General features: G+C 44.4%; 1 protein-coding gene across 14 annotated transcripts in view; it reads left to right on the forward strand.

Moving 5' to 3' along the window:
- Positions 1-353: 353 nt before the first annotated feature.
- The window catches only part of LOC147440783 (uncharacterized), a 119458-nt gene continuing 96152 nt past the window's right edge, over positions 354-23659 (forward strand). For all 14 annotated transcript variants that reach the window (XR_015184287.1, XM_086482617.1, XM_086482620.1 and 11 more), the window contains exons 1-3: positions 354-443; positions 578-600; positions 683-888. Coding sequence is in view for 13 of the 14 variants with exons in the window: in XM_086482617.1 (XP_086338743.1) it covers positions 402-443; positions 578-600; positions 683-888 (271 nt within the window). In the remaining variant the exon portion in view is untranslated. The remainder of the gene's footprint in view (positions 444-577; positions 601-682; positions 889-23659) is intronic.

Below are 23659 nucleotides of genomic sequence, written 5' to 3' on the forward strand. Positions count from 1 at the left end.
TTTAGAGTTTATTCCTTTGACAATTGAGATCCATTTTTGACTGCTTAACACAATTTTTAATGAAATAGCTAGCAAAAAAGGGCATTTCTCTCTAAAACCTACATAACCAGCTCAAATTCTAGTTTTAACATCTTACAATGATAGACAATCAATCTTCTTATGAAAAGTTTTTTTTTTTTTTGTCTTTGGAGATGTTTATTCTTCTAACCAGGGGTATTTGGGACTTTTGGAATATTTGAAGGGCAATTTGGGAATTTTTGACAAAATAGGGGGTTATTTTCGGAAATTTTCAAATTTGAGGGGTATTTTGGGAATTTCCACAAATTAGAGGGTATTTTGGTAATTTTCCCTACAAAGTTTCGCATTCTTTGAGCTGACGTAGTTCAACGTACGCGAGCAGCATGTTGCAATGGATGGGAGGAGGACGACGCAAAGTGAAAACGGTGCAGAGTCCCTCATTTTACTCTTATGTGTACACACACACACAGAGAGAGAGAGAGAGAGAGAGAGAGAGAGAGAGAGAGAGAGAGAGAGAGAGAGCTTTTGCATGCCTAAATGCTTACTCTTTTGCATGCAGACTAAGAAATCCATTCAAGCCAGGTACTGGGTGTCGGTATCCTGCCGTTTGTTTCCATGATACTTAACTGATTCGGCTTGGACAATAATTTCACGTGAAATCCAGGCAGCATCAGTTTTTTGAGCAAAGAAGACAACAGTTTAGGTCTCAAGCAGTGCAAGAGCCAAACTCGGATAAGTTCTCTCGGCAACAAGAGCATATCTACTCTTTGGATATTGCCAGCTTGAAAAATCTTTCTCAACTTGCACAATTGAATGCAAATAATCAACCTGAAGGCTCCAAAAGTCTGTCATTTGTTCCACACAAACCTGGTATGATCTAATGGGGATTTATAGACATAGCTTGCTTCGACTTAAGAAGGGGCTCTTCTGATAGATTTTATCTAACAGTGCTTAGAAGGATTTTAGCTCGAGAATTTTTTTTCTTGGTTAAAACATATGCAGCATAATCATTTAAACCCTATTGTAAAAATATCTCCATGACAAATGTTTTTGTCCAACGATGTACATGATATATGCATTTAAGAGTACAATGCAAGAGGCAACGTTCTGAACTTTGAACGTTTAGTTTGAGAGTGTTAGACCATAGCATTATTTTCCTAGAGTTGGTGTTGCTACCTCACTTTGAAGGTTTTTATTTATATTTGTTTCCTTTCATCCTTGTGCTTGAAGAAGCAATTGGGGAGATTAGTTGAAGCTAACTCTGGTTCTTAAACTTCATACTCTGAAACTCCCTCGGTAAGAGAAGCTGGTGTGTAAGCTTAAGAGAAGCCTTTATGGTTTGAAGCAAGCACCTTGGGAAATCTAAGGTTCAAAAGGTAAAGCCATCCAATCTAGACATCTACGCTAATATCATAAGTTTGATGCTTTTATGAAGTCTCAAAGGTATGGGTGGAGCAAGATTGATCCTTGCCTCTACACGAAGAAAGCTATAGATGGTAGTCTTTTGATCTTGATCCTATATATGGATGATATGCTCATCGTTTGGAAGAACAATCTTGAGGTAGATGCATTGAAGTCGAAGTTGCATGAGAACTTTGACGTGAAGGATTTGGGTGAAGCAAACCATATTTTTGGCATACATAGAGAGGTGGAAGAAGGTTCTTTACTTATCTAAGCTTAAGCAAAGCCTTTATAATCTGAAGGAGGTACCACGGAAATGGTATCAAGTTTGACTATGATGCCTTAATGAAGTATCAAGGGTTTAGGGCCTAGGCACAACGAAATTGATCATTGTCTCTGTACGAAGAAAGCTTCTTGATTTGATCATGTATGTGGATAATATGCTCATCACTCAGAAGAACAGTCTTGAGTTGGATGCATTCAAGTCGAAGTTGCATGAAAACGTTGACATGAAGGTTTTGGAACTGTCTTGAGTTGGATGCATTGAAGTCGAAGTTGCATGAAAACGTTGACATGAAGGATTTGGATGAAGCAAACCATAGACTTGACATTTTCAATACATGTAGCAGGTTGAAGAAGGTTCTTTATTTGTCATAGGAAGAGTACATTTTTTGCGTACTGAAGCGTTTCAATATGGAGGGGGGAGCTTATTTTTACTTCATTGCCTCCCATATGTGAAACTGAGCCAAGATGATTGTCTCAAATCTAATGAGGAAAGACTGAGATGGCCTAGATTTCTTATGCTTCCGTCGTTGGTTCTTTGATGTATGATGTGATTGGGACTTGTGCAAACAGTGCAGTGAAAAATTAATGAGATATTTGAATGATAAGAAAGAGTTGTACATTGGATTTGGACATGAAGGCACATGTGTAGGTATATGGATGCAAATTATGTGGGAAATGTAGAGAACAGAAGGTCTACATGAGGCTATGTCTTTACATGCATTGGTAGTTTCACGACGATCTTATTTGCAAGATTGTACGCCTATAAGTGGTAAGCCACTAGTAAACTGTAAATTAGCAAATGCACAAATGAACTTGAAAACTGAAACAATTCAACTTTAGAAACACATGTTGTCAAGACACGGAGTGGCAGAATTTCGCTCCTAGTGGCAATGGCCCCAACGTCTGGACTCTGGCGTCTCTTACGGTACTTCTTTTATATCAATAATCCACATAGTTACAACTGCCCACCAATTGCAAGGGAGTAGCTTTGCAAGTGTGCAACCATGCACTTGTCACGTGACACATCCAACCCTATGTGTCCGTGGACAAGCTACAGCATGACCAGGGTTCAGTTCAGTCAAGTCATTCTAGAATAGGAAGTGATATGGCACATTTGTGAGTCTGTTCGCAGACTGTGCATGTCCAGGCTGGTTGCACACAACATGATCATAAGCATTCCCATCAAAATCCATCAGGGGAATTTTCCAATGCATTTAACCTATTTTCCCTATTTTTGACATTTTTCACTTATTATTTTCAGTGACTTTTGTTGGAAAGTAGGTAGGGCAAATTGAGTAAATTTGTATATAAGCAAACCTAGGCTAGCACTAATTGGCAGAAGAGGCAGCAGGAGCACCTTGCTCAACAGGCAACTTCTCAGCAAGATCCCCCCTTGGTGGCGTTTTCCCTCCAAGCAAGACACCCCTTCACCTAGCCTTTTTCATCAGCAAGTCACCATCGCCAACAGATTCCAGTACTTGGCGTTTTCAGCCATAGCTTCATCGCCAAGTCTTCTCAGCCCTAGCGTTTTTCATCTAGACTTCATCGCAAGACCACCTCAGCCCTGGCGTTTTCCAGAGCCCCCAAATCACCCCCTTGTCTAGCGTTTTCAGCCTCACCGAGCATCAACATTTTCAGCGGTTGGACAACCTAAAACCAATGATTTTCAGCCAACAGAAATCAGCCCAAATCATCGTTTTTGATTCCAGCAAATTTCAGCCAGTAGCGTTTTTGGACAGCAGTGAAATTGCGTCAGATTAGATTTCAGCCAGTGGCGTTTTTGGACAGCAGTGAATTTGCATCAGTTTTCAGCCTTAGTGTCGATCTCGTCATCCCCGTCGACCTCGACACAGCCTAGAATTGCATCAGTCCACAGTCATCCACTTGTACGAGTTTGTGCAATCAATAGTAGACCACTACGTCTCTGGTGTCGTATTCTCTTCTCTCTCTATCTCTCAGTCTCATACACTTTCACTCATAGTGTCCATTCACTTTGTTCGTATCCATTGCACTCTCTCATTAAGAACGGAAGGCTCTCCCTTCCATAAGAATAAAAAGGAACCTTGAGTATAGTTCGGAGCACTCATCTTGAGCAAAGTTCAAACATTCATTCCGCTGCACCTTACATTGGTATCAGAGCTTTGGCAGTGTTCTGTATCACTCAAGGAAAGAACCACAAGAATTTTTTTGCTTGTTGCGGTCGCACGAACCCAAGTTCAGTTGGGCGTGTCAATTCCTAATGGTGTTTTTGAAGAGTGACAGGAAACCCAGGAAAGAAGGGCTTGTCCCGTCTCCCCTTGTGCCTCTTTTCACTCATTGAGAGCGGACCGTGCACTTAGCGGCAGGCCAATCGACGTGAGGTGGGAAAAAGCAACCTTGGTGTGAGCGCAAGGCCGCCAAGGGGTGCGCCCGCGGAAAAGAGCAGAACTCAGGTGAAGAGAAGATCCTTCTCAAACACAGATTGCAAGCAAAAGAAGACCCTCCAAGAACCTCAAGAACTCAAGACCCTCAAGAACCCAAGAACCCAAGACCCGCAAGAACCCAAGTTACTCGAGAACTTAAGAACCAAAGATCATAGTGCATGGTCATCACTCGAAGCGGAATGGATACTTCGCATATAGGTGGTGAGCATGGGAGTGGCGAAGAAGCGTTTTTGCCACCAGGAGGTTTTCCCGACCCTCCCCCTTCCCCATCTACGCCATGAGTTGTACCAAATCCTATGGAGGCGATGGTCAAATCGATGATGGAGATGTTGGCACAACAACAAGAAACGACTCGCGTTGCGATGGCACAACTAGAAAGAAAAGTAGAACGACAGGACGCCTTGGGGCGTCAGCGTGATCAAGCGCGCTTGGCGGCCGAAGAACGACAGGCCGAGCGTGGGTACAGAGTGAACAACGCATGCAAGAGTTGGTACGACATGTTCACGCTTCGAAGTCCGAGCCAGCCAAAGATGTTGGTAGTTCATCAAGTGGCGCAAGCCGAGATTCAGACTCCAACAACCCAGTCACAGAAAAGATCCAGTTCAGTAAGTACGATGGTAAGATGGATGCTACGGTTATTCATTCTTGGTTGCATCAATTTAATGCTTATTTTGCGACAACTAAGAAGACAGGAAATAACAAGGTTTTGACGGCAGCTATGTACCTTGCCAGTGATGCCATTAATTGGTACCACGCATGGCAAGAGGCACAATTAGCCGTGCACCTAGAGGAAGCCGACGAATTCACGCCGATTTCCTTCAATTGGGCTGACTTCCAAGACAAGCTCAAGGCGCGGTTTATGCCTCCTCAGTACCTAGCACGATTGAAAGAAGATTGGCGCAATCTCAAGCAACATGGTATGCCAATAATGTCTTTTTCTAACCGTGTTTTGCAGCTCAGCACTCAATTACGCAAATCGGATGATGAGCACAAAGAGGCTTTCCTTTTTGGGTTAGACGAATATATCAAGTTTGATGTAGAAGTCTTCGATCAATCGATCTCAACAAGGCGGTAGCGATTGCTCTCGCACAGGAGATGAAGCACAACAAGGGAAAGCCTAAGGAAAACAAGACTTCGACAAGTACCTCTCAGACTTCTCAGAACCCTCAGAATGGTAAGAACGGTAACTCTTCTAACCAATCTTCCAATAGTCTCTCAGAAAAGAACTCTTCCAATGAACCTAAGGGTAAAGCTAACACAATTGCTAAACCTAAGCTCACTCCATATGAAAAGGTAGCACAAGGAATTCTAGGAGAATACATCATGTCGGAAGAGCAAAGCACTTATTCTAAGGAAGGTCATTATTTTCATTGTCACATTAAGGGTCACATAAAAAGGACATGTCCTAAGCTTGACTCTAATGAATCTAAAGAATCCACAGAACGCACTTCCTCTGTCAATGCAATTAATGATAACACGAGTGTGCCCTAAGTTTCTTCTGACCCTCCCATTGATGAGTCTCTCATTAAATGTTATGGTCATATGACAGGGCAACGTTTTGTCATATTGTTTGACCCAGGTAGTATGCATGATGTGATCAGTCCCTCTCTTGTTGAGAGAGCCCGCCTAGAGGTTAGTCAGAAATCTCCTCTCGAAGTCTCTGGCTTTGTTCCCGGTATGGACTCTTCTCATCACGAAAGAGTGCCTTGATGTGTTGTTTACAGTTCAACAAGCTGCTTTCCGCAGAATTTTTTTTTGTCTCTCCTCTCTCGGGATGTGATATGATTTTGGCCATTTGATGGTTTCGTGAGCATAACCCTCTCATTGATTGGGCGGAAAATATGTTCACTTTCAATGCCAAAAGTGACTCTCCCATTGTCATTCGTGGAGAGAAAGTTGTTCATCCTCCCTCTCTCATTGCAAATGTGTAGGCGAAGATTGCACGGATTGAGGAGAAAGAGACTTTCTCAGTCTCTTCTTCTCCAAAGCATGACACACAGGATTGGCATGATGATTTGAATGATAATGATGAGCATGATGATTTGGATGACAATGACAAGCATGATGATTTGCATGATCAAGATGTGATTTCTCACAAGCATGATGATTTGCATGAAGAAGATGTGATTGTTCACAAGAAGGATGAGTTAGTGGATACTTTTTCTAGTGAAGCTAACCTCATTGCAGATGCGATCAGTCACGAAGAACCGATCTTGGCTCTCGAGCCTAGGTCTAACGAACCCCCTCAGGAAGAACCGATCTTGGCTCTCGAGCCTAGGTCCAAAGAACTCTCACAGGAAGTACTATGTGTTCGCATGATTAGTCAGCACGCATTGTTCGTGTGTTTCATTCGTGATCGTTTCCTGTATTTTAGTCAGCGTCTTTATGTGATCCCTTTTCCTAGGCATGACATATTGTACGTTGAGTACGTTTCACTCATGAATGAGCCCGGATGTACACGGATTTTTCATGAAAAGCTGAAAAGTATGCATTCAAGGACGTCACATTCCATGTCTCTTGGCACGACACAGTTGTAGAAAGAGCACAAGAAAGTATGAGCACCAAGCATGGGCATTTCCGTTGTGAATTGCCACAGTTGATTTGTAAGGTGCAGCGGAATGAATGTTGTATTTTCTCAAGATTAGTGATCTTTATTGCTCAAGGTTCCTTTTAGTTCTTAGGGAAAGAGAGAGCTTTCCGTCTTATAGAGTGCTGTGATCACGAACAAAGTGAGTGGATATTGTGCGTGCAAGTGAATGAGACTGAGAGAAGGAGAGAGAAGAGATACGACACCCGAGAGTTGTAAAACCCTCCTCCGAAGGCCCCACTCTCGTCGGCGAGAGTGGTCTACTTTGATTGCACAAAGGTGCACAATACGTATGCAAGGGAGTGATGCAATGGGACTATGCCGATGACGACGACGGTGATGACGACGGCGACTTGATGGCTGAAATCTGAGATCTTCTAATCGCTGAATTTCGGGACTGTTTTGGTGGCTGAAAATGACTGTTTTGGGTGCGTTTTTATGGCTGAAAATGGGGGAACATCTGCAACCAACTTGGGGCTGATCTGCTACTGTGTCGTAAGGCTGGAAATGCTGTGGATCTGATGCGATAAGGGCTGAAACTGAAAAACGCTGGGCTGCCTTTTCTCTTGCCAAAAACGCTGGCTGTGGAGACAAAAAATGCTAATAGGCTGCTGTGGAAAAAACGCTAGCAATGCTGATGAAATTGCTGGCGATGGCAGTAATCTGCTAGCGCTAGGGTTCTGGTGGTGTTGACGATCCACGCTAGGCTGAAAATGCCAGATCTTGCGGGTCGGCGAGGATGGGATTTCCAAAAACGCCAAGGTGCTTGAGGGGGTACTGCTGAGAAGTTGCCTGTTGAGCGGGAAGCTCCTGCTGCCTCTTCTGCCAGAAAGTGCTAACTTGGGTTTGCTTATATATTAACTTAGCAAAATTGCCCTACCTACTTTTGTTGGAAAGTCACTTAAAAATAATAAGTGAAAATAACCAAAAATAGGAAAATAGGCTAAATGCACAGGAATCCTAATTGATGCTAATGGATTCTGATGGGAATTCCGATGATCATGCTGTGTGCAACCGGAGGATATGCATCTATGCTAAGTGACTGGGCATGCATGGTCTACAAATAGACTCACAAAAGTGCCAGATCACTGCTAATCTAAACTTGACTGAACTGACTGAACCCTGCTGTGGTGTAGCTTGTCCACGGACACATAGGGTTGGGATGTGTCACATGACATCCCCTCCTTTTCAAAGTGAGATACTGGTACCGAACTGTATGGCATCGAGGGAGATCGCCAATAGCATCCGGAATCCTGGAAGGGACTCTTCGCCGGCCCACTCTGCTGTGTGGGTCGAGCGGTACTTGAACTTCATAAAGGTCTGCAACGCTTGCTTCTTTGGGCCGCGCCGAAAGCGACACAAAGTCTTCTGAATCTCCTTTCTTGCTTCAACTTCGTCTAGAGTCCTGCTTCTTTCGTCTTCAAGAATCTCCATGGCTGAAAATTCCTGAAACAATCTCCAACACAAAACCATGAACATACCCATTCCATGTAAAGTGAAGGAAAAAAATCTTGTCTTCTCCAAAGACTGTGTATGCAATGTAGATGAACATAGAGACGGAGTGACAACCCGTTCATCAAACACATGCAAACAATACGATTGAATCTTTGCTGTTTGATCGAAATCAATCAACTGTGACAAATCACAATGGAAATGCCCATGCTTGGTGCTCATACAATCATGTGCTCGTTCGGAAACTGTGTCATGCCAAGGAAGAGACATGGAATGTGACTTCCTTACATACAAACCTTTCAGCTTTTCATGAACAATCCGCATACATTCGTGCTCATCCATGAGAGAAACGTGCTCAACATACAGTATGTCATGCCTAGGAAAAGGGATCACATAACGATGTTGACTAAAATATAGGAAACCTTCACGAATGAAACACTCGAACAATGCGTGCGTATCAATCATGCGAACACATAATACTTCCTGTGATGGTTCTTTGGACCAAGGCTCGAGAGCCAAGATCGCTTCTTCGGGATCTATCGAATCTTCTTGTGGGGGATCTGTGGACCTCGACTCGAAAGCCAAGATCGATTCTTGTTGATTGATCGAATCTACAACGAGGTTAGCTTCGCTAGAAAAAGCATCAACTAACACATCATCATTGTGAACAATCACATCTTGTTCATGCAATTCATCATGCTTGTCTTTATCATCCAAATCATCATGCAAATCATTATCCATCAAATCATCATGCTTCTCATAATCATGCAAATCCTGTGTGTCATGCTGTGGAGAAAAAGAGATTGAGAGAGTCTCCTTATCTTGAATCCTTTCAACCTTGTCCTGCATATTAGCAATGAGAGATGGAGAAGGAACAATGTCCTCTCCATGAAAGACAGTGGGAGAATCACTTTTGGCATTGAGAGTTAAAGTGTTGCCCTCCCAATCAACGAGAGCGTTCAGTTCACGAAACCATTTCATGCCTAAAATCATATCACATCCTGAGAGAGGAGAAACAACAAATCTTCTAGTGAAGGCAGGTTGTTGAATTGCAAACAACACATCAAGGCACTCCTTCGTGATGAGAGCGTCCATACCAGGGTGAAAGCCAGAGACCTCGATAGGAGATCTCGGACTAACTTCGAGGCGGGCTCTCTCAACAAGAGAGGGGCTGATCACATCATGCATACTACCTGGGTCAATATGACAAAACAGTGCCCCGACGTACGACCATAACATTTAATGAGAGAATCATCAATGGGAGGGTCCTGAGAAACTTTGGGCACAATCGTGTTATCATTCATTGCATTGACAGATGTAGTGGGTGCTGTGGGTTCTTTAGATTCATTCGATTCAAGCTTAGGCCATGTTCGTTTTATGTGACCCTTAATGTGACAATGAAAACAACGACCTTCCTTAGAATAAGTGCTTTGTTCTTCCGAAGTGATGTAACCTCCTACAATTCCTTGTGCTACTTTTTCATATGGAGTAAGCTTAGGTTTAGCAGGTGTGTTAGCCTTACCCTTAGATTCATTGGAAGAATTCTTTGATGAGATAATGTTGGAAGATTGGTTAGTTATCATTCTTACCATTCTTACTGTTCTGAGGGTTCTGAGAAGTCTGCGAGGTACTTGTGGAAGTCTTGTTCTCCTTAGGCTTTCCCTTGTTGTGCTTCATCTCGTGGGCGAGAGCAATTGCTACCGCTTTGTTGAGATCTATTGGATCGAGTACCGCGACATCATACTTGATATACTCGTCCAATCCGTAGAGAAATGCCTCTTTCTCTAATCGTGTTTTGCCAAGTTGCAAAACACGATTAGAGAAAGACATAATCGGCATACCGTTTTGCTTGAGAGCTCGCCAATCGTCCTTCAATCGTGCAAGGTACTGAGGTGGCATAAACCGCGCCTTGAGCTTGTCTTGGAAATCAGCCCAACTAAAAGAGAGGGGCGTGAAATCGTCGGCTGCCTCTAGGTGCGCGGCTAGCTGGGCCTCTTGCCATGCCTGGTACCAATTTATGGCATCACCGGTAAGGTACATAGCTGCCGTCAAAACTTTGCTATTGCCTGTTTTCTTAGTTGTCGCAAAATAAGCAATTAATTGATGCAACCAAGAGTGAATAACAGTAGCATCCATCTTACCGTCATACTTACTGAAAGTCAACTTCTCTGTGACTGGATTGTGTGAATCCGCATCGTGGCTTGCGCCACTTGACGAACTCCCACGATCTTTGGGTGGTTCGGTCTTCGAGACTAGGATTTGGGCAATAAATTCTTGATTGCGAAGCTTCCTTTGAGCTTCACGCTCGGCCTCCTTTTCTGCTTTTCGTTCATTTCGTTCAGCGCGCTCGCGTTCGAGAGCAAGTCGATTTTCTTCTTGTTGGGCGGCAAATCTTGTGTTTCTTTCGTCGCGCTCGCGGTCCTTGGCTGCTTGATCTGCGGCCATTCTTGCAATTCTGTCGTCGCGCTCACGGTCCTGAGCAAGGCGATTTTCTTCTTGTTTTGCGGCAAGAGCAACGCGCTTGCGTTCTAAAGCAAGGCGCTTGTCTTCCTGTCGATCCATCATGGCCATCATCTGCTTCATCATTGCCTCCATAGGGTCTGGCGTAGATGGCGAAGGGGGAGGGTTGGAAAAATCTCCTAGTGGAGAAAATCCTTCGTCGCCTCTCTCATGCTCATCACCTGAATGTGAAGTATCCATGCCGTTTCGGGTGACGACCATGCACTATGATCTTGGGGTCTTAAGCTCGCGAGGAACTTGGGTTCTTGAGGGTCTTGAGGTTCTTGAGGTCCTTGATTCGTGAGAATCTTGGGTTCTTGAGGTTCTTGAGTCTTGAGGGTCTTGGGTTCTTGGGGTTCTTGAGGTTTTCTTTCGCTTGCAAATCGCGTTGGAGAAGGATCTTCTCTTCACCCGAGTTCTACCCTTTTCTGCGGGCGCACCCCTTGGCGGCCTTGCGCTCACACCAAGGTTGCTTTTTCCCACCTCACGTCGATTGGCTGGCCGCTAAGTGCACGGTCCGCTCTCAATGAGTGAAAAGAGACACAAGGGGAGGCTTGACAAGCCCTTCTTTCTTGGGATTCCTGTCACTCTTCAACAAAACACGATTAGGAATCGCCACGCCCAAGTAAACTTGGGTTCGTGCGATTGCAACAAGCAAAAAAAATTCTTGTGGTTCTTTCCTTGAGTTATGCAGAACACTTCCAAAGCTCTGATACCAATATAAGTTGCAGCGGAATGAATGTTGTATTTTCTCAAGATTAGTGATCTTTATTGCTCAAGGTTCCTTTTAGTTCTTAGGGAAAGAGAGAGCTTTCCGTCTTATAGAGTGCTGTGATCACGAACAAAGTGAGTGGATATTGTGCGTGCAAGTGAATGAGACTGAGAGAAGGAGAGAGAAGAGATACGACACCCGAGAGTTGTAAAACCCTCCTCCGAAGGCCCCACTCTCGTTGGCGAGAGTGGTCTACTTTGATTGCACAAAGGTGTACAATACGTATGCAAGGGAGTGATGCAATGGGACTATGCTGACGACAACGGTGATGACGACGGCGACTTGATGGCTGAAATCTGAGATCTTCTAATCGCTGAATTTCGGGACTGTTTCGGTGGCTGAAAATGACCGTTTTGGCTGCATTTTTATGGCTGAAAATGGGGGAACATCTGCAACGAACTTGGGGCTGATCTGCTACTGTGTCGTAGGGTTGGAAATGCTGTGGATCTGATGCGATAAGGCCTGAAACTGAAAAACGCTGGGCTGCCTTTTCTCTTGCCAAAAACGCTGGCCGCGGAGAACAAAAACGCTAATAGGCTGCTGTGGAAAAAAACGCTAGCAATGCTGATGAAATTGCTGGCGATGGCAGTAATCTGCTAGCGCTAGGGTTCTGGTGGTGTTGACGATCCAGGCTAGGCTGAAAACGCCAGATCTTGCGGGCCGGCGAGGATGGGATTTCCAAAAACGCCAAGGTGCTTGAGGGGGTACTGCTTAGAAGTTGCCTGTTGAGCGGGAAGCTTTTGCTGCCTCTTCTGCCAGAAAGTGCTAACTTGGGTTTGCTTATATATTAACTTAGCAAAATTGCCCTACCTACTTTTGTTGGAAAGTCACTTAAAAATAATAAGTGAAAATAACCAAAAATAGGAAAATAGGCTAAATGCACAGGAATCCTAATTGATGCTAATGGATTCTGATGGGAATTCCGATGATCATGCTGTGTGCAATCGGAGGATATGCATCTATGCTAAGTGACTGGGCATGCACGGTCTACGAATAGACTCACAAAAGTGCCAAATCACTGGTAATCTAAACTTGACTGAACTGACTGAACCCTGCTGTGGTGTAGCTTGTCCACGGACACATAGGGTTGGGATGTGTCACGTGACATGATTGATTTAGATCCGAAAAAAAAGATTCGATCTCATTGTTTGCACGTGTTTGATGAACGGTTTGACACTCCGTCTCTATGTTCATCTACATTGCATGCACAGTCTTTAGAGAAGATAAGATTTTTTCCAATCACTTTACACGGAATAGGTATGTTCATGTTTTTGTGTTGGAAGTGGTTTCAGGAATTTTCAGTCATGGAGATTCTTGAAGAAGAAAGAAGCATGACTCTGGACGAAGTTGAAGCATTGAAGGAGCCACAGAAGACTTTGTCGCTTTCTTCGCGGCCCAAAGAGGCAAGCGTTGTAGACCTTTCTGAAGTTCAAGTACCGCACGACCAACACATCAGAGTGGGCCGGTGAAGAGTCCCTTCCAGGATTCCGGATGCTATTGGCAATCTCCCTCGACGCCATACAGTTCGGTACGAGTACCTCACTTTGAAAAGGAGGGGATGTCACGTGACACATCCAACCCTATGTGTCCGTGGACAAGCTACAGCATGACCAGGGTTCAGTTAAGTCAAGTCATTTCAGATTAGGAAGCGATCTGGCACTTTTGTGAGTCTGTTCGCAGACCGTGCATGTCCAGGCACCTAGTGTAGATGCATTTCCTCTGGTTGCACACAACATGATCATAAGCATTCCCATCAGAATCCATCATAATCCTTCAGGGGAATTTTCCAGTGCATTTAACCTATTTTCGACATTTTTCATTTATTTTAGTGACTTTTGTTGGAAAGTAGGTAGGGCAAATTGAGTAAGTTTGTATATAAGCAAACCTAGGCTAGCACTTATTGGCAGAAGAGGCATCTGGAGCACCTTGCTCAACAGACAACTTCTCAGCAAGATCCCCCCTTGGTGGCGTTTTCCCTCCAAGCAAGACACCCCTTCACCTAGCCTTTTTCATCAGCAAGTCACCATCGCCAACAGATTCCAGTACTTGGCGTTTTCAGCCATAGCTTCATCGCCAAGTCCTCTCAGCCCTAGCGTTTTTCATCAAGACTTCATCGCAAGACCACCTCAGCCTTGGCGTTTTCCAGAACCCCCAAATTGCCCCGTTGTCTAGCGTTTTCAGCCTCACCGAGCATCAGCGTTTTCAGCGGTTAGACAACCTAAAACCAGTGATTTTCAGCCGACAGAAACCAGCCCAAATCAGCGGTTTTTGATTCCAGCAAATTTCAGCCAGTAGCGTTTTTGGACAGTAGTGAAATTGCATCAGATTTCAGCTAGTGGCGTTTTTGGACAGCAGTGAATTTGCATCAGTTTCAGCCTTAGTGTCGATCTCGTCATCCCCGTCGTCGACCTCAACACAGCCTAGAATTTCATTAGTCCACAGTCATCCACTTGTACGAGTTTGTGCAATCAATAATAGACCACTCTCGCCAACGTGAGTGGGGCCTTCGGAGGAGGGTTTTACAACGTCTCTGGTGTCGTATTCTCTTCTCTCTCTATCTCTCAGTCTCATACACTTTCACGCACAATGTCCATTTACTTTGTTCGTATCCATTGCACTCTCTCATTAAGAACGGAAGGCTCTCTCTTCCATAAGAATAAAAAGGAACCTTGAGCACAGTTCGGAGCACTCATCTTGAGAAAAGTTCAAACATTCATTCCGCTGCACCTTACAACACTGATCTCCTACAGTGGACCACCAAGGTACTCTTTTATATGCAGTGAACCTAAAGCAATAGATACAAAAACTGACACCCCCGAAAGCACTAGTTGTTAAAAATAGAGGGCCCTAAAGTGTCACAAATTGATGACGTGGCAAGTGACAACTGTACGAACAAATGACGTGGGAGGCAGACCCGCGAGTCACGTTGATAGGTCCCACATGACAACAATACGGATTTCCGCATTATGCGTTGACATGTTGACGTGGCTGTTGTACAAAATTCCGTAATTTGCGTTGACTTCTTTTTGGTAGTTTTTGGGACCAGATGCTTTTGGAACAAGTTGCTTTTGAGTTTACTACTTTTTGGGGCTTTGCTTTTGGGCATCCCTTATAAGAATAAATAGACCCTCTAAGGCCTCACTCTGCACAACATTTGGACGCAAAGTTTGAGAGCAGAGGTTCCCTTGGGAGTTGTACTTTGTTCAAACATTAATATAAGAATAAATACCGAAAGGGGCGCTAGCTTTTGGGTCCAATATCTTTGGGCACGGAACTACGCTGGGCCATGTAGTAAATTGAACTGTGATTTAAAGTTGTGAAGTGTCTTTAAGAGAGTCTTTCATGTGTCGTGTCAAATTCCCGACTTGGGGTGCCCAAGTCTGTTAGAGTGGTATCAAAGCACGACCGATTTCTCTTCTACCGGGAAATCCAATCCTCTTACCGCAACACATATGGATTCAAAAGACGAATCCCGCAAGAATCAAACGAACCCTCCTGACACTTGTGAAACGGGAGGCAACACGGGAAATTTGAATGAATCAGTAGATTCAGAGTACGGGCCACCTCGGCCTACGGGATATCAATTGATGGAGATGCAGCGTCAACAACATGTTGATGATTGTGCAAAGCAGATGCTTCAGTTTGCAAAGGATCCCTAGTATGCTAAATTTTTCACCCGGCACCCGATCGATGAGGTGCATTCCCATTGGCAGAAAGCCATCGATAAAGTCGGCCCTCAAGAAACCTCTTGTCCCATGGATGTTTACTGAAGATGAACTCGAGGACGTTGTCGAAAGATGAGTCAACCAACTGTTGGGGGCAAAGAAGAAGCAACTGAAGAAACGCAACAAGGGAATTGACTTCTCTGGTTAGTTGGGCTGAAAATTCTCTATTGTGAATGTAAGAAAAGAGAAGATCATGTACGTTTCGAAGGATTGTCCAGTTCGTCCTCATCATCTTCTGACAGCTTGGACAACTCATCCTCTTCTGACTCGAGTGGAGAGGGCAAAAAAGGTAAGAAACGACGAAAGAACGAGAGATTGCGAAAGAACATGAAGAAGGCCAAGAAAAGCGGATCGTGACACTTTTCTGACAATTTTGATGAGGATTCATCCTCTGAGAGTTCGGACTCCGATGACCACATGTTTTACTTGAAGAGGAAGCATCTTTATAGAGTCAACCAATATGATTTTCTCGAAGACATGGAAAAAAGACCAAGGAATTTTCAAGAGGGAGGACATGCAGTAAAGCTTGAAACTTTTTCAGGTTTTTGAGATGCTTCTAAGGCTTTAGCCTGACATAGCATTTTTTGGAGGTCGCTATACAGAGGACTCCAAGATTAGACGGGCAACACTCTTTTTGGAAGGCAATTCGCGGACATGGTGGTCCACTCTTTTGTTAAGAAAAGAAGCACTGACAAAGTGGCTGAAGTTTAAGAGACTCTTTATTTCTTCGTGGCTCACTCAAGAATACAAACAGGAGGTGATTACGGACTGGAATCGTCTTCGGATGGTCAAGGCATAACCCTTGGATACTTAATGTGAGAGATTTTGGGATGTTTTTCCACCTGTTTCATTCTTTAAGAAGATCAGTTTCAAGCAGCAAATCGAATGGTTTTGCCGTGGACTTCTCAAAGAGATCCGAGATTACTGCCTTGAGGAGAAGTCCGAGTCCATATAACAATTGATGGGACATGCTAAGGGGGGATTTGCTATGCATTCAGGTAACTTGACTTATCCATCAGTTCAACAAGTCATAACAAAAGTAGACGACAGAGAGATACACGGTCTCGATCGACAGAAGAACAGAAAGACCAATATTTTAAAGCGGAAAAGTGTTTTGAATATAGAGAACTCTGCATGGTGCCCCAAAAAGGCACAAGAATGAGAATGACTGATAGATTGAAAATAGAACTGGGCAAGGAGATAATCGTTCCAGAACAGATATTAGATAGAAAATTACGGATGAACTGGTATTATTTTTGGTGATGGGATGAGATGGCCACACAGCTAGAACTGAATGATTGAAACACTCTATTCATATGAACTTAGTGTCTTATTCATGACTGAGTTTGAGTGAAGATGGAATGATTGACGAAATGATTGCAGTATTTCGGTCTCGAGAAATCTATGGACATGATCACAATATGGGATTAGTTAATCCGACATCAGCGAGGTCCGGTGCGGATCTAGATGCGATTGCTAAATACGTTGCCGAGAATCATGGTCCTAGATCAGAATGGATTCTATGTGATATGATCTGAATGTGATGTGATTGTCGTCTTTGTACAAGTGTTGGATTTGTGTCGTCTAGTGCATGGGTACTTAGAGTCACTATCTACTGAATTGGTTTATGTATTATGTCTGATTTTGCAGGCGTAATCGAGGGCGATTACAATTCTTCAAGAGGGGGGTATGTCACAAATTGATGACGTGGCAAGCAGACCCACGATTCACACTGATAGGTGCCATGTGGTAGCAGTACGGATTTCCGCATTATGCGTTGACATGCTGACGTGGCTGCTGTACGGAATTCCGTAATTTGTGCTGGCTGCTTTTTGATAGCTTTTGGGACTAGATGCTCAAGTTGGATTCACACTGATAGGTGCCATGTGGTAGCAGTACGGATTTCCGCATTATGCGTTGACATGCTGACGTGGCTGCTGTACGGAATTCTGTAATTTGTGCTGGCTGCTTTTTGACAGCTTTTGGGACTAGATGCTCAAGTTGCTTTTGAGTTTACTGCTTTTGGGGCATCCCTTGTAAGAATAAATAGACCCTTTGGGGCTTCACTCTGTAGAGCATCTAGACAGAGTCTAAGGCAGAGGTTCTCTCGGGAGTTGTACTTTGCTCAAACGTTAATATACAAATAAATACCAAAAGGGGCGCTAGCTTTTGGGGCCAATACCTTTGGGCACGGAACTACGCTAGGCCGTGTCGAGTAAATTGAACTGTGATTTAGAGTTGTGAAGCGTTTTTAAGGGATTCTTTCGTCTGTCGTGTCAGATTCCCGACTTAGGGTGCCCAAGTCTGTTACATAAAGCATGGAAAGTCAACTGCTTTCATACTTGGTTGCCAAAAAATTGGCAGTATTGCCACGCTAGTAGCTTGCAATTCACAGCGAAGATCGTGACACGATTTGAGACTGCTACGCTATCCAGTTGGCCACGTCGTCATCTTGTGACCCCCCTCCCCCCCCGTGAGCGCCCTAAAGCATGGCAAGTCAACTACTTTTATAATTGGTTGCCAAAAAACTGGCAGTATTGCCACGCCAGTAGCTTGCAATTAAGCTTGAATGATATGTAATGGGATGGCATTGAAACCAGCCCGTAGGGCGGTAGACTTTGGCTTTCACCCGAAACTTTACTTTAAGCTTTAACAATAAGACTACACAATTGTACATAGGTCAAATGAAGAGCCCTCTTATGGGCATCACATAACTGCACGGAGGGGGGAGAGAGAGTAGTGTAGAGTGTACAGGACGTCACTTCTTGCACTACACTGTACATGAGAGGGAAAGCTTGCACACAATAGCTTTGGTACCTGCAACAATCCACCATAAGGCTGAAAAATGCAGCCCCCACGTTTATTTCAACGCTTCTCTCTCTCTCAAGGTGGAAAATGCCCAAAAATGTGCCAAGTGGCACTCATGCATGGTTTTCCAGTTTGGTACCTTCCGGTTTAAAAATATCTCAACCGGTTGCTCAGTTGACTTAGTGACAGAGTAATAAAATGTTCCTCTTGTCATTCTGGCACTAATGACGCGAAGAGATTTCATGGCCCAAAATAACAGTTTCCTAAATTTTAGGAGATGCTTCCATTGGACTCTCACTTTGGTATCCCTTTTGAATTTACCAGTCTTGATCTCAAGTTGGTGTGAAGATGTCTGTATCCGACCAATGGCGCACCGTAACCCATGAGATAGATGTGTATCCATATAGCTGGGTCGAATCACAAACCCATCCCCTGTGAGTTGGAGAAGATGCTCTTTATAGAAAGCCATCTTCATGCCCACTCTTATGTCGCCTCTATCCATGTCGTCGTGATGTCCAACCGGGTCAGGTCCTGGCAAATGATTCTAGTAATCTTCACCTGTGTAAGAGACAACGATGGTGCATCAAGGAAGTACTGAAAGGGAGGTAAGTTGTACATGTTGAAGCTATGTATCTTGAACCATGATGACATCTGTGCATACCAGCATGATGTCCCCCTGTAAAGCTAATTGTCTGGAGGACTCAAGGGCCCAATCTAGCATATTTGTCTCTGGTAGTATCCCATAAGCTGTGCATAAAGGAGATTGATCTGGTGAGCACCTCTATCTCCGTCAAGGGGGGGGGAGCTAACTCCGCTCTAATGTGGCACGGAGGCCTCGACTCTAATGAGTCGAGAAATCATAGATACCAAGGACTTCTCCATACCTCTCCACCCATCCTGATCCACAGAGGGTCCCCAAACCTGAACCCCATAGAGCATAGCTGAAGCTACCAAGGTATGAAAGAGCCAGAGCTTTGTTCTAGAACTGAACGTGCGAACACATCCTCTCCAATCCACCCAAGGCCGCATATGCTCTGGTCAATCTAGTCTCTATTGCTCTCTTCAAAGAAAATCTTGGCCTAGTCAAGACTATCCCAAGATAAGTGTATGCATCTTTGTACTCCACAGTCTCCCGTAAGTGAATGTAGGTGCTGAACTCCTAATCCACTGCGGTGTGGTGTTAACACCATAATCTTGGTTTTACCAAGGTTTACAGACAATCCACTATCCTCCGCAAAGCTATGTAATGCATCCAAATGTCATTGCATACCCTCTGGTGAGTCAGAGATCAACACATTATTATCAGCATATAACAACAATGGAATCCATGTCCCTGCCAGCTGGGCACCTCTGTCACACACACACACACACACACACACACACACACACACACACACACACACAGAGAGAGAGAGAGAGAGAGAGAGAGAGAGAGAGAGAGAGAGAGAGAGAGAGAGAGAGAGAGAGAGAGAGAGAGAGAGAGAGAGAGAGAGAGAGAGATGATGATGATGTGAAATGCTATATTAAACGTCTTCAAAAGGCAAAATGACCTATGAGACCAAACTGATACAATCTTGGTGGATCTAATACAATGTCTGGGTACAAAAATAAAATGAAGTAAAGTGAAAAACTAAAATCTTAACTGCTAGATGTGAACTAAGCAGCTAGTTGAAAGTGTGTAGGATATGAGTGGGGGGGGGGGTTGAAAGTAGTGTGTGGGGGCTAATACCACACAATGTGGGTGTGCGTGTGGGAATATAATGGGTGAGAGCTGATACAATGGCTGATACAAGATGAGCAAGATGTACAATTCTCAAAAGAGATCCATCATCGGTCGTTGGCGGATCTCATCAATCTCCCCCATGGTCAATAGTCTGACTGGGCATCGTGCATGTCGGATCAAAGTGATCCGAATCCTTTGATGCAACCTCCGTCGATGTTGTGTAGTCCTCCGTAGTTGTGGGCGTCTAGATCTCCCTAGCTCGGTCGCTCGATCGATCAACGTGCCTTTGGTGTGAGGAGATTGTGAGCTCTGCTGTGGTAGCTGCACCTCTGGCTGCCCAGTGTCCACTCTAAAGAAGTCTGTGATCCCTCTCTGAGACTGGCTAGCCTCTCCTCTTTAGGCTCTCTCTGCTTTTGCGTAGCTCGAGCAAAAACAGACCTAGACATCTCTGGTCCTCATACCCCATGACTCTAGAGAGTGGTCCAAAGCCCTCTTTGAACAGGCAGTGAAAGCGGCCTTGTATCTCATAGTAAACTGGGCAGTGGCATGTGTAGTGCAACTCTGTCTCAAGCTCCTGGTCTCTGCTGGTACTCCGCTGTATCTACCAGTCTCGATCCGAAGCTGGTGCGAAGATGTGCGTATCTGGCCAATAGCACAACGTATCCCATGAGATGAGTGGGTGTCCATGTATGTGGGCCTCGTCACAAAACCATCTTCAGTAAGCTGGAGAAGATGCTCTCTATAGAAAGCCATCTTCGTGCCCAACACTTGAGCCGGCTGTATCCAAGTCCTCCTAGTATCTAGCTGAATCAGGTCTTGGCGGATGAGCCTGGTGATCTCGGACTGTGTAAGAGTCAGAGAGGGTGCATTCAATGAGTACTGGAAGGGGGGCAGTCTGTCCATGCTGAACCCATGTACCTGAAACCATGATGTCATCTCCCCATACAAGCATGTTGTGTCTCCTTGCAAAGCTAAATGTTGAGAGGACTCAAGTGCTAGGCGGGCATATCTGTCTCTGGGGAGGTCCCACAAGCGGTGTAAAAAGGAGATTGATCTGGTAAGTGCCTCAACCACTAGTGGGGGGGCAGCTAGCTCTGCTCGAATAATGTCATGTGGTGTTGAATCCTTGGCTCTAATAAGCCACGAGATCATAGAGACTATAGGTGTAACAAACTTGGACACTCCAAGTCAAGATTCTACCGCAACACAGCAGAGATTCACTTCAAAACAGTTCACAATTCACAATTGATTCGACACGGCCCAACAGAGTTCCATGCCTAGAGATATTGGCCCCAAAGACTGGCGCCCCTTTCGGTATTTCTTTTTGTATTAATCTGTGTTCAAAGTACAAGAGAGTGGGAGGGTTCTCACTCTCAGACTCTGCGTCCAGATGCTCTGAGAAGTGAGGCTCTGCCCACTTATTTATTGGTTACAAGGGATGCCCAAAAGCAGAGCCCCAAAAGCAGTAAGTGAAAAGCCTTCAAAAATAAAGCAACTATTCCCAAAAGCTGCCAATTTTCAGCCAGCGCAAGAATCAGGAATTCCGTACGTTTTTCCACGTCATCAGCTCCGCAAAAAGCGGGATTTCCGTACACTGTGCCACGTCACCCTGTCAGCGTACGGTATGCCACGCCAGCATGTCAACGCATATTGCGGGTCCACGTCAGAGTGTATGTGTCTAAGGCAATGCCATGTCACTAGTTTGTGACATACCCCCCACTTGAAAGCATTTTAATCGTCCTCGATTATGCCTGTAAAACAGACAGAAGCCATAAATTGTCTTAGCAGACACTGATTGTTAATACCGACGCACTAGGAACACACATCTAGCACATGTACCAATCAACAGTCACATCACATGACATCACTTGCAATCACAGGACATCACATGACAAATCACATTCAAAATTTATTCGGATCTTAGACCATGATTAATCGGCAACGTATTTAGTAATCACATTTAGATCTAGTCAAGACCTCATAGATGCCCGATTAACTAATCCTTATTGCAACCATGTCTATCAAGATCTTTCAGACCGAAATGCTGGAGTCATTTCGTCTATTAGTTCCTGAACTTAAACAAGTCAAGTACAAATCAGTATCATTTTATTGGGAATTTCAGTTCATAAAGTCATACAGCAGAATACTGTCAGCTCACAGTATCCCTGAAACTGAAAAGAGACATCAGTGACTTTAGTACAAAAATCGGCGCAATCTATTGACAAAGGAGTGGAGCGACTCCCCTCTTGTGCATACCCACTGCACCAAATTCTTCCTAGCTGAGTTCGGGGTTCTATTTGGAATAGACTATGCTAAACCAAATGCTTCAAGGTAAAGGTTCACAATCTGAGGAGTATCTGCCAGGTCCTTCTGCTCCATCCACTTCGCATCCAATGCAGGATAGTTCTTGAATTTAACCAAGAACTGCCTTATCATTTGACCTTTTACCTTTCTATCTTTATGTGCCAAAATTTGTTTTGGAATGAGTATCTTCTCGTTTTCCTCCACTTCGGGTTGCTCATCTGGCTCCCCATCATTGGATACATCGCCTTTAAAAGGCTTCAGGAGACTCACATGAAAAGCATTGTGAATCCTCCAAGTATCGGGCAGCTATAGTCTAAAGGAGACATCATTTATCTTTTCGGAAATCTGGAAAGGTCCATAGCATCTCATGCTAAGCTTTGGAAAAGCCGCTCCTTTCCCTTTTTCGTTCTCAGGCATGCCTTCTCAAAACGTAAGAGCATCCAATTGTTCTCCTTTAATCTCAAATCGCGACGATGTCGATCTGCTGCCTTTTTTCTGTCTTTCCGGATATTTCTCCAAAGCCTTCCAGACCAAGTCCAAGTCCCTTGTGAACTAGTCGGCTTCAAAAGAAAATCTTATTTTTCGTGCTTAGGAAGGGTGGAACCTTCGTAGCACCTTCAATAATCTCAAATGGTGCCTTCCCCGCGAAGACTGTATCGTGTTATTGTAGGCAAATTCCACCAAAGGTAAATACTTTTCCCATTGAGTCTTGTGATCCGAGATGTAAGACTTCAATAAATCTAGTACCACTGAATTAGCAATCTCTGATTGCTTGTCAGTCTGCGGGTGGAATGATGACGAGCATTGCAACCGCGTGCCAATGTTCTCCCAAATAGCCTTCCAAAACAAACTCGTGAATCTGGGGTCTTTGTCGGAGACAATTGTCTCAAGCATGCCATGTAATTTGAAGATCTGGGCCACAAACAGTTTCATAATCTCTTCGTTCTGTGCTCGGCTCACACGGTAAGGTGGCAGGCTCGATGGCGTGCTTCTAGGAATCAGATCAATGGTATGATCTTCAGGACGAGCGGATGGTAACTCGCCTGGCAAGCCCTCTGAGAAGCAATTGGCATGAGAGTGGAGAAAATCTTGGCGTTCTTTATCAAGTTCAGATATATTTGTCCTATCCTCATCTTTCATAAAGATCGAGTAAACAAACAGACTGGATTTCATTAATTTTGAAATGGCCGAAGCCGATACAATAGGGATAGACTCGCCCTTAAGTTTAATATCAAGTACAATGGTTCTGCCCTTCTCTATGGTCAATATCGCTTTCCTCGCCTGATAGTCGACCACGGCGTTGTTCTTGTGGTACCAGGGAATTCCCAAGAGGACATCACAACCTTCCAAAGGCATTATGTAAAAGTCCTCATGCCCCAAATACCCCTGACAATGCAACCGAAGTTTGCCAATGACAGGTATAATGGCTACGTTCCTGCCGGGTGCTGCTAGAACTGCCTCCGCAAGTGGTCCCATCCGATCGGGAGTGATCTCGAGCCGCGCCGCTGTCAGGAGTTTTTTGGAAGAAGTGATTGCGCATATGTACATACCCATGCATGGTGCATCAAATAAAGGATTGCCCATTTTCCAGAGCCAGGTGGTTACGTGGGGCCCACATGTGTACTGGTAGGACAACATGTACATAGTGCATCGATTTTCACT

This window comes from Adiantum capillus-veneris, chromosome 15, assembly GCF_014529385.1.
Source record: "Adiantum capillus-veneris isolate H3 chromosome 15, ASM1452938v2, whole genome shotgun sequence".
In the NCBI taxonomy this organism is placed as follows: domain Eukaryota; kingdom Viridiplantae; phylum Streptophyta; class Polypodiopsida; order Polypodiales; family Pteridaceae; genus Adiantum; species Adiantum capillus-veneris.